The 16,392-nt window shown below is 45.2% G+C and overlaps 1 protein-coding gene across 1 annotated transcript in view; it reads right to left on the bottom strand.

Moving 5' to 3' along the window:
* RYR3 (ryanodine receptor 3) overlaps positions 1–16,392 on the bottom strand; it is a 1,291,138-nt gene that overhangs the window by 522,010 nt on the left and 752,736 nt on the right. The window contains 1 exon segment of the mRNA XM_029600192.1: positions 9,332–9,455. Within this exon segment, the coding sequence (XP_029456052.1) occupies positions 9,332–9,455 (124 nt within the window).

Below are 16,392 nucleotides of genomic sequence, written 5' to 3'. Positions count from 1 at the left end.
GTCCCAGGGTGTTTCCCACAGCAAGAGAATAAGTAAGCATGCCTCGGAGGGAACTCAGAGGGAACAGGGAAGTTCCCTCCAAGGCATGCTTACTTACTGCTTATACCTTATGTAAGCTGCTATATTCTGTTCCAAGCACTGTTGTGGTAATCAGGCCTTTTTGCTTATTTTGCACTGTAAATAATAAAAGTTTTGTGCAAGAACGGCTGATGTCCAGATTCCTCTGTCCTCTACTTGTCCCAAGCTACAAACCGCTCCCAGGCTTCACATATGGTGGCAGCAGCAGGATTTATGCTCTGAAGCATCTGTACAGAGAAGAGACCCACATCAATAAAAAAAAAAAAAAAGATATTTTTTTTCTCTCTTTCCTTTCTTTTCACCCTTGCTGCAATGGCAGCAAAGTATTAAATACAGCAGGTTAAAGGGGAAAGCCCTGTCTGAAGAGATAGGGAACAGAAATCAGTTAGAGCCAGACAGGATAGGATTTTTTTTTTTTTTAGGCAAAGGGAAGAGACTGTTTCCTATGCTTTTCAACAGGGAAGCAGCTCTTGGGAAAAGAAGCTTCTGCAGCATCACAGCACATTAAGGCCACAACAGAGCAAATAGTACAGACCCTTGCAGGGGAAACAGCAACTGCAGACAGTGGTACAAATCCAATATACATTGCAGCAGATGCTACAAGAACAATTCAATGAGCAACAGCTGGCACTAACCCAGATAGCAAAAGGTGTCCAAACTGCTACAACCCGGGTGGCCCCAATGTCTCTGGTGATATTTAAAATGATGGCAGGTAAAGATCCTGACTGTTTTTTGAGGAACCTTGAGAGAACTGCCTGACTGGAAGGCTGGAGTGAAATCATATGGCACACTTACCTGGGTAATCTGCTTACAGGCAGCAGTCAGGATGCCTGCCAAGGAGCCAACCCAGATGGAAGAGCCAGCTATACAGAGGTTAAGGCTGCCAGTCTCCAAAGTACTGGATGCACCCTGGAGGTATATCAGTAATGGTTCTAGCAGGAATCCTCCAGCCCATTGAAAATCCATAGAGCCTAAAAGATGTCATTTAGAAGTGGCTGCAGCCAAAAGGGAAAATGAGCATTGAGGTAACCAAGCTAGTCCTTGTAGAGCAGTTCCAGATGAGCTAGACCTGTTTAAGTGGATGTGGATTTGTTGTCCCCCCAAACTCATTCTGAAGATGCCCCTGGAAGAAGCTGACACTTTTATTATCCACTGTTATGGATGCCAGAACAACTGCAAAACCTAGAGAGACAGCTCTTACAGGGCCCTGGGTACCACAGTATGAATTCAATACCACCATGGTGGTCCCCTGAGCAGATTCCAGGACCCAGGCCAATTATATTGCTTTAACAGGAGAGAATGGACAATTTGCCCATGACTGTCACTGCATGGAGTATGAATGGATTGACATCAATTTAATGGCCCCATATTTTTGCAAATTTGTGGACATTCCCCCCTTGGGGTTTTCAACCTTTGACGTTCCAGTAGAGCTGGATGATTTCCTGACCTGGGCCTTGGTGGATTCAAGAAGAGTAAAAACTCTCAATTGGAGGGAACTGATCAAGTGAATACAGATCGATTATGAGAAGACTTTGGCCATCTCCTGTATCCAAGGAGACCAGTGACAGTACCCGTCCAGCCAGTTCTGTTTGAAAACTCAAGTTAGGATAGAAACTGAAGTATTTCCCTGGCTTCACTAGCCTGTTGTACTGGGACAGGATTATCCAGACTTTGGGACTTTGTGGAACTGCCTTACAAGTGCTCTGGCTAGATCTGACATTCCCAGAGCCCTTCCCATTAAAAGACCTAGACTTATATGTTAGAGTGAGAGACTCTAAAATACCTAAGCCCTGTAGACATTGTCAGCAAGAGAAACATAACTATTCCCAGCACATCGGGGTTGCTGTGGGTGGAGGGTCTAAGTCACAGGAAGATTCCCAAGTGCTTCAGGAGCCCACAGTTGTCCTCCCAGACTGGGTGGGGAGGGGAACCCAGTAACTTTAAATGAGCCTAAAATGAAGACAAAACCCTTAAGTGTACCCAAGAATGTGTATACATGGTAGATGAAGAGTTAATATCTGGAGCTGAAGACTAACTCAGCTCCCTTATTCTTCATACTGAAGAAAGACTTAGCAACAAAAGGAAATCTAAAGGGCAAAATGTTTGAACAACTCTCAGTACCTCAGCCTTACCATCAACAAGTGTTGCAGTTAGCTCAGAGCCAACTCCTAAGGGGCCACCTAGGAAAGGAGAAAACTTGAGAAAAAACCCTAGTTCAGTTTTACTGTCCTTTGTTTTAGAACATTCACGATTATTGTCAATCCTGCCCTACCTGACAGCTGACCAAGTCTGCTATGGTTCAATGCCCATCATAGAGACTCCCTTTGAGAGACCTACCAGGGATTTAGTAGGACTCCTTGCAAAGTCCAACTGAGGAAATAAACACATTTTAGTTATACTAGATTATACTATCAGGTATCCAGAAGCTGTACCCCTGCAGAATATGAAGACTTGCATAGTAGCAATGACCCTGATGGAGGTCTTCTCTTGGGTTGGGCTACCCAAGGAGATATTAACTGACCAAGGAACCCTGTTCGTGTCCATGGTGATGAAGCAAGTTTGCACTTTACTGGGTGTAAAAACCCTGCGGACAGTGGAGATCCAAGATGGCGTTGTAGTGGTTAACAACATGAGATGGCTCCTTTGGTTATGTTGAAAACTTTTCATTTAACCTTCAAATATGCCTCATGCTGGTTGGAAGAGGAGGGGCTAAGGAAAGGGCTTTCTCTGTGGCAACACCAGAATATCCTCTTGCCGGTCCAATGGATGCTTACGTTGTGTGGGGGATTGCAGTATTGGTGACCAATCATTGGGAGGTGTGCGGGAAGGAGTTGCACTTGCCTCTTCCTCAGACTCTGTAGCATTATATTCCCCAATTAAAAGAACTCCCCCCACTAATCCAGCAGTAGTCTGAGAAGTGACTCAGAGATTGGACTCATCACAGGCTGATGATGCTCAAGTGACAGCGTTCCAGCGAGAGAGCACTGAACTGGTTAGAATGACTTTGCTTTCCAGACAGATGATCTCCAGTGGTGCTGGGGTTATTTTTGTTATGAGAAGTTTGAGTGCTCTGGAAGAAGGTGCTCTTAAATTGTTTGCTCTGCAGCAGGAGCTTTGGTTTTCTTGGAACAATTTTCTCTGGTAAGGTCTGTTCATTCACACTCAAATCTGTTTGGGAGGCTGTTCAATGGGTCTTTTAGCCCATAGACTGTGTCCTCATCCTCTTACCATCTTCAGAAAGTAAATTATTGTCCTGTTGGCAAGGCCCTTATGAGGTAGTGGAGAAGATAGGGCTCATGGACTACAAAGTGACCTAACCAGATAATAGGAAAGTCCCAAATCTTCCATGTGAACCTCCTAAAGAAGTGGGTCATGCTGACTTATGGTCTTGTTCAGGGAGAATATTTTGGCCTGGAAATCTCAATAGCCCCTGAACCATTATGTGTCCCTTTTGTGAAGCAACTCTCTGCACCACAAAAAGTGTATTAAAACCAACTGATAAGCCAGAATAAGGATGAGTTTTCCAATGTTCCAGTCCAAACTCTCTTCTTTTGCCATAATATTATTATCCCTCCAGGATTTGTGGTTCCACAGTGGCCATACTGAATTCCAGAGACTAGATATCATACAGTAGAGGCTGAGGTGAAAGAAATGCTCTGACTCATCATAATAGAAAGTCCAATAGCAACTGATCCTCACCTATTGTACTTGTTCTTAAAAACTATAGCATCATCTGGTTTTGCACAGACTTTAGAAAAGTGATTAAGGCTTCAAAGCTGGATGCCTATTGATGCCCCGGATACACAAACTCATTGAGTGGCTGGGTACAAATATCACCATGCTGGACCTAACGATGAGATATTGGCAAGTCCCACTCACAATAGCCGCGAAAGAGAAAACAGCTTTCTCTAAACTTGGAGGATACCTCAGTTCATGGTCTTGCTTTTTGAACTTCATGGAGCTCCATATACGTTACAGAAGTTGATTGACCACCTACTACATCTACACCAGGGCTACCCCATGGCCTATCTTAACAACAATGTCATATACAGTGGCTACTAGAAAACATACTTGTGCTAACTAATGGCTCACTTACAAGCCTATAAAAGGCTGGGCTGATGGCCAACACTAAGAAATGCCTGCAAAAATAGTCAGAATCCAGACTCCTCTCTCTTCCGGTACTTGTCCCAAGCAACGGAGCACTTCCAGGCTTCACAGGGTGCTTTTATCCCCAAAAAGATAAAATGTTTAAAAGAAAAAAAATATTATAGGTTTCCCTTCCATTCCACCTCTTTCCTGGTTCTCCACCTTGCTGTTTTGTTGTATCTTTCTAAGATCCAGGTCTAGTGTTACATTTGCCGGTCACTGTGGCATGCCGTAACTGGCTACTCTCACCTGCGGCCTTCTCTGATACCGCTAACACATCCAGGATGTTTTGTTAAGCACATGCGTGCGCAGCACAGTGCCCTTTGAAAGCCCCACCACAAGAATTTCTCTAGCGGGTGCCTCCTAATGACATCATGTGGCTGGGTATTTAAACCCAGCTACAACTCTTCAACCTTGCTCAGCAAACAGGTCCTTGCCTCATCTAGCCTGCTTGTCAGCCTTGTCTCATCTCAGCCTTGTCTCGTCCAGCTAGCCTTCAGCCTTGCCTCACCCAGGCTGCCTTTGGCTTTAACTTGTCTCTGTTTCCTCACTTTGTCTGTTCATCTTACACTTGTCTTCAAAGTCCCCCATGCCTTGCTCCTGGTCTTGTCTTCTCTGTTGCCCATGTGTCTTGTTTGTCCTGGCCAGCCTCTCTGGACCTGACCCTAGCCTTGAACTTGGACCGTGCCTTGTCTGCCACCAGCACCAACTCTTAGATTGCCTCTGGACTCTGCCTAGCTCCCTGAATCCTCTAAGTCCAGCCAGCCATCGGGACCCAAGGGTCCAACCCGCGGGGAGGTGACTAGTTCAGGTGAAGTTTTAGTCTGGCTCATACCCCAGCATGTTGTCTAGCTGTTGGCAGAGACTTCATGGACTTGTCCATGAGGCAGCGTCAACTGTGTGGCAGCAAGAAGGGCTCATGGTCATTCCTACCCTTACACCTAGTTCCTCCACTTTGCTTCTTTCTTGGTTATACTGGGGTGTTTTGTCTAAAAAAAAAATTATAAAAAGAAAAAATATTAAAAATGTCTTCTTTCACATTGCCTCTGGATTCTCTGGTTTATTCTGTTGCTCCTACCACTAGGCTATCCCTCTCTTGGATCTGTGTTGCTCCTGTTACAGTGCCTTGGGATGTGGCTGCTTCTGTTTGGGCTACTTTACCCTATCATGATGCCTTCGGTTTTTCATGCCACTTTTAGTACCATTTTGATACAGTCTTGTGGGCAGATTCTGTAAGGTGCGCTTGGCCAAGCACAATGTTTAACACGCGGTTGGCTGCTTGTTTTCGACACTTGTCTATTACTCCTTAATATTTATTTATTTATTTATTTATTTATTTACTTCTTTTCTATACTGACGTTCATGACAAAGTCATATCACACCGGTTTACATCAAACATGGGTGAGTTACATTGAACAAGGGAGTAATAAAGATAACTTAAAGATAACTTAGTATAATGATAACTTAGAACTTAACTAAGATCTTAAGGAGGGACAGGGTTACCAGGACTAGGGAGATAGGAGGGGTAGGGGGGAGGAGGAATAAAACAACTAAGTGACAGTGGTTACAGGGAGGGAAAAGGGAGGAACACAAGAATAGTAATAGTGATTACAGCATGATTCTAAACCGATAACTACATCGTGAGTCCGAGGGTGTACCGCAACAGTTTAAGGAAAGGCTTGTTTGAATAGCCAAGTCTTTAGTTTCTTCTTAAAGGTAAGCGGGCATTGTTCTTGGCATAGATCTGGAAGTAATGCATTCCACTGAGAAGGTCTGGCTGTGGAAAAGGCATGTTTCCTTATGGAGGAGTGGAGTGTGGACTTGGTGGAGGGTATCTATGTAGGCAGCTCTGATTAATCTGATGGAGATGTGTAGGTGAAGCAGGATTTTTAGCTGAAGTAAGGACTGATTGTGGATGGTCTTGTGTATAATGGTGAGGGACTTATGAAAGATTCTGAAGTTGTAATTTATAGAAACATTCTTTTGTGGTGTTGTTGACAAATTTTACTAAGTTCAGTCGGTTATCCAGTATAACATCAAGGTCTCTCACTTGGGTCACTGAGACTGTAGGGAGGTTGTTGAGAGAGAGGTTATTGTCATCAGGAGAGATGAGGAGGAGTTCAGTTTTGGCAGTGTTGAGGACTAGGTTGAGACTAGAGAGGAGGAGGTTGATGGAGTGTGTTACGAGCGCGCGCGGAGCGCGGTCGTCTCGAGCTGGTGGTGAGCCCTTGGGCCTCGGTGAAAGCCAGGGAGGAGCCCCAGCCACACCGTGGGAGGTGAGCTGGGCAGGCATGGTGAGCCAGGTGGGTACAGAAGCAGGCACAGAGTCTGACCCTCAGCTGGACCTGCACGCCCATGGTAGCCAACACTGGGAAGTTGACTGATGAACGGTCCTCCGACTGTTCCCGGCCCTTTCGGACCTGCCGCTGGGTACAGCAATGGGCGGCAGGCCGGACAGAGGCGAGGGCAGACAGAGTCCTTACACAGAAGACGTCAGACGGGGGCTGAAGCAGACATCCAAGACAGGCTGAAGCAAGACGTTGAAGAGGAGGGCTGGAAGGAGACATGGCACTGTCCAACAGGGCGCCCTACTCAGCCCACCCACGGGACTGAGTCGCGGACCACCCCGTCCCAGACGCGCCCTACACAGCCCAGGAAGGCTGGTCGCGGACCACGCTGAGGAAAGGAGGGTGCAGGAAAGGTCCAGACGAGCAGGAACTCCGATGCTGGGATACTGACATCCGAAGCCCCTTCGGCTGGCAGGCAGGGAAGCTCAAGAGCCCGGGGGACGAATCCCTCCTGTTGGCCACTCCAGGGCCCAACAGGACAGAAGGCTCAGGAACCAGACGAGGACATAGGGCAGAACAACCGGAACTGGAACAGGAACAGGATCAGGCAGCTTCAGGAACAGACATCAAAGCAAGGTCAGGAACAGACATCAAAGCACGGTCAGGACAAGGAGCCAACAATACATGGAGGACCTGGATCGGCAAGGTTACAGGCGACTGTAATGCTCAATCCGAAGGCCCGTTGCAAATGACAAGGAAGTCCTTATATACTGGAGGTAGAAGGCAACTCCCTGGGAGGAGCTTGCCAGGACCGCCCCTCGCAGGTCCTATAAATAAGGTGGAGAGCTGCGGGCCGGCCCCTAGGAGAAGGGCGTCGCCAAACAGGAAGTCCAAACGCTGGCATGCAAGCCACAGGCACAGCTAGGCCTCTCAGGCCCTGGAGCAAGTCCCGGATGGAACACAGGCGAGGCCCTGGCTTCAAAGCGGCCTCCGGAGGAAGGTGAGAGACCACCTGTAGCGCAGCAACAGGGGGGATCGTAACAGAGTGCAAGCAGCTGTTACAGAAATTGAGGGTTTTGGGGATGGATTCTGCTATGGGGATCAGTATCTGCACGTCATCGACCCTTTATAATAAATCCCCCACCCTCCCGAACCCCCCAAAATGTTTTAAATTACTGGGGTCCAGGGGGGGGTCCCGGTGTGATCTTCCACTCTCGGGCCATGGCTGCGTTAATAGAAATGGCGCCGGCGCTACCTTTGCCCTGTCATATGATAGGGCAAAGGTAGCGCCAGTGCCATTTTGGTTCCTGTCCCCCGACGTCATGAGCGCAGGAGATCGCTCCTGGACCCCCGCTGGACCCCCAGGGACTTTTGGCCAGCTTGGGGGGGCCTCCTGACCCCCACAAGATTTGCCAAAAGTCCAGCGGGGGTCCGGGAGCGACCTCCTGCACTCGGGCCGTATTGCAAAATGGCGCCGGCCATATGGCCGTATAGCCGGCGCCATTTTGCAATACGGCAATACGGCCCGAGTGCAGGAGGTCGCTCCCGGACCCCCGCTGGACTTTTGGCAAGTCTTGTGGGGGTCAGGAGGCCCCCCCAAGCTGGCCAAAAGTCCCTGGGGGTCCAGCGGGGGTCCGAGAGCGATCTCCTGTGCTCGTGACGTCAGGGGACAGGAACCAAAATGGCGCCGGCGCTACCTTTGCCCTGTCATATGACAGGGCAAAGGTAGCGCCGGCGCCATTTCTATTAACGCAGCCGTGGCCCGAGAGTGGAAGATCGCACCGGGACCCCCCCCCACTGGACCCCAGGTAATTTAAAACATTTTGGGGGGGTTCGGGAGGGTGGGGGATTTATTTTTAAGGGTCGGGGTGGGTTTTAGGGTTGTTTTAGTGTGCCGGTTTTCCCGGCACACTAAAACAACCCTAAAACCCCCGATTTACGATTTAAACGATTTAAAAAAAAAAAAAAAAAACAAAAAACCGCAACGATCAGATTCCCTCCCCCCCCCAGCCAAAATCGATCGTTAAGACGATCGATCACACGATTCACATCTCTAATTATCAGTGCTGCATTGCCTTTTAGCCCTAGATCAATGGTTGAAATCCATTTCAGCCTGGAAGGGATTTAAAAGGATTGTCTATATGAATGCTTAGCTGGTATCAGTCTAGTTCCAGAGGCCATAGCAGCGATGTTCACATCTCATCCTCTATACATCCATGAGTTCTGCTGCACACTTTGGTACTGATTTGTAACAGGGATATGATAAGAGAAACATGTAACTTATATACCAAGGCCACAGACACAGATGCACAAATGTGCAGCTCACAATCACTTCTTCCAAAGTGAGTGTCTGACCTCAAATCCTAACACCAATTAAATAAAGGAATAGTAAGCATAAGGTGCTTATATTTACATAAATTAACAGAAACTCAATGCATTCAATTACAGAAAAAGAAAAGAATTTCAAATGCCCAGCATGACATTTAATACCACAATTTGTAATGCCATTCACTTTTATAGGTAAACTGCAATACCACACTTTATGACAGCATATTACAATACTATGCACTGAAATATAATTATTTTATTACCAAAAGATTGGCCTGTTTTATAATTACTATAATGTTTATGGTAATGAGATGTATGAACTTCTTGAGAACCAAGGTTGGGGGATCCACACTATGCATTTCCACAACATATTTTGTCACAATCTGGGCACCCTATCTAGTATTACTAATACGCCTACCACAATCTATATAAAGATAAGGAGAAGTAAGCCAGATGGTCAGGCAGGGGCAAGAAACATACAGGTAACTTACCTGGATATGGTATAACCGTTAACTAGAAGAAATTTAAATAACTCTTGTGCCTTTTCCCGATCTCTACATTTCTCTTTAGCTGTCAAGGTGTCATAAGGTACCAATAAAGGATGTCCACCAACACCTAAAGCAAAAATCAGGAGAAACAGAGAGAATAGAATCCACAGCACAGTGAAGGGAAGTAACAGAGAAAGAGACCAAGGCATAGAGATGAGCAGAAACTGAGGCAGATAGAAAAGAAGAGAAACCAGAGAAAGAGATGTAAACAAGGAGATGAAGAATATCACAGAGAAGTGAGAGAGAAAGAGAGAGAGGGAGTGCTCGAGGCAGAATAACACAGAAACAGGTTAAACAGGCACAGAGTACAGGTGAGGCAAAGTATCACAAAGTGAGGAAGAATGGTAGAATTAGAAGTACAGCAACACAAAGAGGGAGACAGGAAGAAACAGGACAGGTAGAGTAACAGAGAGAGGGAGATGAAGTATTGACAGAAAATTCAGAGTAACATAGAAGATGGAGACAGAAGGGGCAGAGAAGACACATAAAAAACCCCAACAGAAAACCTGTTTTAGTGCATCTTACAATTTAAGTACATAATATTAGAAGTGTCATGCTGGACCAATGGTCCATTGAACCCAGCATCCTGTCTCCATTGGTGGCCAATTTGGGTTACTTAGAAGAACCTAGTAGATCCTAGTTACTTTGTAAATCACTTAGGTATATATAAGTAAATTAATACATAAATAAATAAAAATATAGATTCTGTCCTTGTTGCTCACTCGCAATGTTAACAGGTAATATTTTACCTTTTAATCAGCTAAGTTTTGTACAGATACGTTGCTACCCACACTCAACTATTCTGGGTACAAAAGTCAGTATTGGGAGGATTAGGAGGCGGATCTTAACTTGAGCACTGATATTCAGCATTATCCACTTTCAATTAGCCAGGTAAGTCTGGTCAGAAAACCTACTGTCCTAACGTTACTCGGCTAACTTTACTCAATTAACTTTAAGTGGATACATTCAGCTAACACCTACTCAGGCATATGGGTAAAGTTACCTGAGTAATTTTCCCACATACCAAGCTGCCGAATATGGAACTCATGCTGTTCACAGTGTAGACTTTTACTCATGGTTAGGTCAAGGGAGGGAAAGTCCATGCGGGGATTTCATTTAAGAACATAAGAACATAAGAAATTGCCATACTGGGCCAGATCAAGGGTCCATCAAGCCCAGCATACTGTTTCCAACAGTGGCCAATCCAGGCTACAAGTACCTGGCAAGTACCCAAACATTAAATAGATCCCATGCTACTGATGCCAGTAATAGTGGCTATTCCCTAAGTCAACTTGATTAATAGCAGTTAATGAACTTCTCCAAGAACTTATCCAAACCTTTATTAAACCCAGCTACACTAACTGCACTAACCACATCTAGCAACAAATTCCAGAGCTTAATTGTGCATTGAGTGAAAAAGAATGTTCTCCAATTAGTTTTAAATGTACTACTGGAGTGCCCCCTAGTCCTTCTATTATCCAAAAGAGTAAATAACCGATTCACATCTACCCGTTCTAGACCTCTCATGATTTTAAACACCTCTATCATATCCCCCTCAGCCGTCTCTTCTCCAAGCTGAACAGCCCTAACCTCTTTAGCCTTTGCTTATAGGGGAGCTGTTCCATCCCCTTTATCATTTTGGTCACCCTTCTCTGTATCTTCTCCAGTGCAACTGTATCTTTTTTGAGATGCAGTACTGTGTACAACCACAATTGTACATAGTACTCAAGATGCAATCTCACCATGGTGCGATACAGAGGCTTTATGACATTTTCTGTTTTATTCACCATTCCCTTCCTAATAATTCATAACATTGTTTGCTTTTTTGACTGCTGCAGCACACTGAGCTGACTATTTCAATGTATTATCCACTAGGGATGTGAATAGCTTCCGGAATCGGTTCCGGTTTTGGCATCGTGGACCCACGGAAAATCTTTGTTTCCCGGGGTCCAGACGTTTTGTTTTTTTTCGGCTGTCCCGAGTCGAAAACAAAACAACCCACCCCGATCTTTTAAATCTAATAAGTTAGCATCCACCACCCTCCCTAACCCCAAAAACTTTCCTTAAGTACCTGGTGGTCCTGTGGGGGTCCCGGGAGTGATCTCCCGCTCTTGGGCCGTCAGCTGCCAGGAAACAAAATGGCGCTAATGGCCCTTTGCCCTTACCATGTGATACGAGCTATCGGTGCCATTGGCCGGCCCCTGTCACCCTGTGACCACAGATGTGCTGAACAATTAAAAAAAAAAATTTACGTGCATGAAGCATGTGTGTAAATCCTTTTGAAAATTGTTTCTAAATAGTCTTAAGAAGGAGTTTGGGTGGAGTTTATGAAAATGAGAAGAGTTTAACGCTGCATGCAATAGTGTAACTCACACTATCGCACACTTTAACGCGGGAAATAACTACACCTTTTTTCCTGGTGTTATGATGTGTGGTATGCCCGAAATGGGATTTGCGTTAAAAATGTAAAATCCCATGAGAGAGGAGTAGAGGAGGGAAGGGGAGGAGAAATAGAGAGAAAGAGCCTCTGGGGAGGCACATATATTAGTCAACTTTTAATAATACTGTAAGAGGGGCAACTAGTAACTCGGGATGAGGTTTTGGTGGCGGCCTAAGTTTTGGGGGAAGTTTTACATGCACAGACAGAGGTACGAACAGCTCAGTAAACATCAGTGAAGATCTGATGTGATTTGGAGTGATGAAAAGTACACAAATATGTGATTTAAACAATGTACTCTCAGCCTAGTTTGATGCACTCTCTGCCTAGTTGCTATCAAGCTAGGTCGAGAGTACAATGAACAAATCTCATCTTTGTGTACCTGTTGTGCTAAAATACCTATGCAATGTGGTAAAATTATGGTATCTCAAAAATTACCCTAACCATGCCCCTTTTTTTTTTATCATGGGTGCTATTCCAGCAAAATTTATACCAAAACTATGAATCTAGGTCTGGTTGAAAATAGGTTCCTAACTTAGATACCTAAAAGGAGCCTAAATGTAGAAGCACAGCTTATATTGAATATTAGCCCAAAGTGCCTGGGTTTGCATGGGAAATCCACCTGCTCCAGTTATTAGGTGTAACTTATGTAAGTACTCTTGGTGGGATAATTTTCATAGTGAACATATGTACATAGGTTCCCCTTGAAAACTGGTGTAATTTATGTGTCTTTGCTCAGAGGTTACCCACTATGTTACAAAATTATCTTCCCAATTCACATATTAGTTCAAATGCATTAAGAAAGACAGTTTAGCCATTTTTTTAATACATCAGATTTAGCAGCTGTTAAAGCTGCATTAATTACTAATTAGGCTATGGTAGCTCTTCTCTGCTTGGCCTGTCAGAGAAAAAAATACACCATCTTCAAAACTGCTGCATGCCTCCTAACTGGATGTGGTAGGAGGGACTAGGGATGTGCAGCAGGGATGGATTCCTCCCATTCGGTATTCATATTCGTCGGGACCCAAATCCGTTGCATCTGTTCTCGGGGGACCCCAATCCATTCATTAGTTATATATGTATTCATTTCCCCCCAAAAAAACCCCATCCCAAACCTTTAAATTTAATTAACTACAACCCCCCACCCTCCTGACCCCCCCCCCCCCTCCAAGACTTGCCAAAAGTCCCTGGTGGTCCAGCGGGGGTCCTGGAGTGATCTCCTGCACTCGGGCTGTCGGCTGCCAGTATTCAAAATGGTGCTGATAGCTTTTGCCCTTACTATGTCACAGGAGCTACCGGTGCCAATGGTCGGCCCCTGTCACATGGTAGGAGCAATGGCGGCCGGCGCCATCTTGTGCTCCTACCATGTGACAGGGGCCGACCAATGACAGCTGACAGCCCAAGTGCAGGAGATCGCTCCAGGACCCCCGCTGGACCACCAGGGACTTTTGGCAAGTCTTGGGGGGGGGGTCAGGAGGGTGGGGGTTTATTCGTTAGTGATATGTTGTATTTGTGGGGGTTCGCCATACGTTTCTTGACCCCCATGAATACAACGAATATGGCATATACGTTGCGGATTGCCAATACGTTGCAAACGAATGCACATCCCTAGGAGGGACCATATTACTCCAGTTCTTACAATTTTTCACTGGTTAACCATATGTTTTCAGGTGCAGTTTAAGCCACTGACATCTGCATTTAAGTCCCTGTATGGTTTAGGACTACATATCTTAGAGAAAAATTGCGCCTGGGAGAACTTTAAGATCCTCTCAAGGCATTCTCCTTCTCTATCAAAGGCAAAATTGATGTGTACATGGAAACAGGTTTTCTCAGTTATTGCCCCTTCCTTTATGGTACACCTTACTATGGGATATTCATTTAATATATGATTTATTATTATTTAGGATAGCTGGCAAAACTAATTTATTTACCCTTATATTCCCTTAAAATGTTCTGGTTATTTTTAGCTGTAGAGCAAGAGTTTCCAAGGGAAGGGCCACATAAGAATTTTCAAACTGCCAAGAGGGCTGGGGTGGGGAGGCCTTGGAAGGAGGAGGTATGTCTGACCCTTTGAATGGTTTGAGATGCTTGGAAAGGAAGGGGCAGGGTTCCTGGGGGTGTGCAAATAGAATGCCAGTAATTGTAACTTTTAGATTCCTTGGAAGTTAGCAAACCTGTCACACCTCCAGGAACCCTGCTTCCTGACTTTTCCTTCCCTTGCATCTGCCCTGAGGATGTGTGTGTATGTGCGACACCCCCTCCCTCTCCTCCATCTCATTCACCCCCTCCCTTCACTCTTACTGATTCCACCCTTTCCACTCATTCACACAGAAACATGATGGCAGATAAAGACCATATTGCCTCTCTATAAGATTGCTGTTATTTATTTGTTGTCTTAATATGTATTATTTAACTCAATTTTTCTCCAAGTTCATTTTCCTGTTCTATGTAAGACTCATATGTTAAGTCATCCTAATGTTATATGTAAACCGAAGTGATTTGTAACATTGTTACCAGAACCTCGGTATATAAAAAATGTTAAATAAATAAATAAATAAATAAATAAATAAATAAATAAATGTAGTCTGCCCATCCCTTATAATTCCCACCCACTTCCTTATAGATCCCTTAGTAGCATCATACAAACTTCCCTCTCATTACCTTTTCTCCCTGTTCCCTCTCACCCTTTCCTTCACATCACTTCCCTCATCCCTTTAATTCACTCCACCCTCCTTCTTACTTACCCTTTCCCCTCCTCTTACTACCTTCCTTCCTTCCACTTCACTCTCACACCTCCCATTCAATCCCCTCCTCCCTTTTATTTCCTTCCCCTCCCCTCCTTCACTCAATCATCTCATTCACCTCTTCCTCTCCCTTCTCACTCACTCTCTCCACTGTCCCTTCTCTTTCATTTCACTCTTTCTCCTCCCATTCACCCCTTTTGATTTACCCATTTCCTCTCCCTTCTCACTCACCAAGCTTCATTTCCTTTCTCTTCCCTCTCATTCCTCCTCTACACCTCTCTTCATTTCACTCTCTCCTCTCTCATTTATCCCCCTCTCCTCCCACTCTCATTCATTGCCATTCTTTCCCTTCCATCTCTCACCCCGCCCCTTTCCTCCTCCTCTCTTTCTCATTCCCTCCTTTATTTACCCCATATTAGAGTCTTTCAATGGCACTGCCTGGCCACCTGTTCTCTCACTGGCTTTCTTCAGTGCACAGATCTGGACTTCCTCTTCCACTAGCGGGGCCTGGCCTCCCCACCAGTGGTTTTTTGCAGCCTTTCTGCTGTAGCTGTGCATAAAAATCCCATGTTCTCCGCAGGCCAAATTTGACCAGGTGAAGAAAAAGTATAGCAGGCTGGCAAAACTAGCTGGCTCTGGCCCATGGTGTAGGGATCCCTTTTGTAGAGAGTAGGATGTGTTAAATATTTTTAGGGTGGTTTACAATTTAGACATTTATTTAGCTCACATATTTTCATTTAAGGCAAGTTAAATTAAGATTCAGTAGGTATTGCCGGGTACCCGTAGGGTTTATACCTCGGTTGCACCTGAGGCAATGGACGGTGAAATGACTTGCCAAAAGTCACAATGAGTATTAGTAGGATTTGAACCCTGGTCTCTCTACTTTTAAAATTTGTAGAAAGTCTGCGGGTAAAAATTACCCGCAGACTTTTCTGTCTTTGAAAATTAATTTCTCAGTGTATTCCATGGAGGAAAAAAAGAGAAAGTGGGGGGTAGGATAGAAACATTCAAATATTGAATAATAGACTACAATAAAATACAAGCTTGCAGCATTTTCAATTGATAAATAAATTAAAGGAGAAATTATTATGATATAAAGCTGGAGAGAAAAAGAAAGGGTCAGAGGCTGGGAGCATGATTAGCCCTGGGCACATGGGGCCCATGCCCCGAGGCTGCTCAACAGTGTCCCCGGTCTCAGCTGCTCCTATTTGTGCTTCATCTGCTTTAGGCTTGTAAGGGAAAATACAGAGCCACACCTGGTCTTGAATCAGGGTCTGCCCTGTTGGAAGGCTTTTGCTCTGCCCATGATGGTAGTTCTGTTATTTGAAGCCAAGTAACCTGCTTCTAGCTGGCCAGCCCTGCAATCCCACCCTCGAGGATTCGGATTGCTCTATAGAAGAGATCGCTGGAGATATCACAGTGTTCCTAGCAATTTGAAGGCTGCAAATTGTGCTGTGGATCCTGGGATGAGGAAGATCTGTCACCATGAGCATTTGTGAAGCAACCCTGATTAACCTGTTGGTAGTGTTTGTAACAAATGTGAAAGCTACAATTAGCAAGCAAAACGCACTGACACTGCTTTCCTCCTGCCAGTGGAAGGGGAGATCTTTTGGTCTGGTGTGATGAAGGAGGATCACATAGGAGAGCAGGAACAAAGGGAGGGGAGAAGGGGAAAAGAGAATGGGGAAGAAAGTAAAAATTGAGGCTAGGAGAGCAAATAATACATTGGGGGAGAGTGGACAAAAGTAGAGGGATGAGAGCAAGGGGGCAGAGCGGTAACAGTGAGCAGTCTTCAGGGGTGAAAGAGTGAGCAAGGGGGCTAG

The sequence above is a fragment of the Rhinatrema bivittatum genome, chromosome 4 (assembly GCF_901001135.1).
Source record: "Rhinatrema bivittatum chromosome 4, aRhiBiv1.1, whole genome shotgun sequence".
Classification (NCBI taxonomy): domain Eukaryota; kingdom Metazoa; phylum Chordata; class Amphibia; order Gymnophiona; family Rhinatrematidae; genus Rhinatrema; species Rhinatrema bivittatum.
This window is presented reverse-complemented; position numbering and strand designations above follow the sequence as displayed.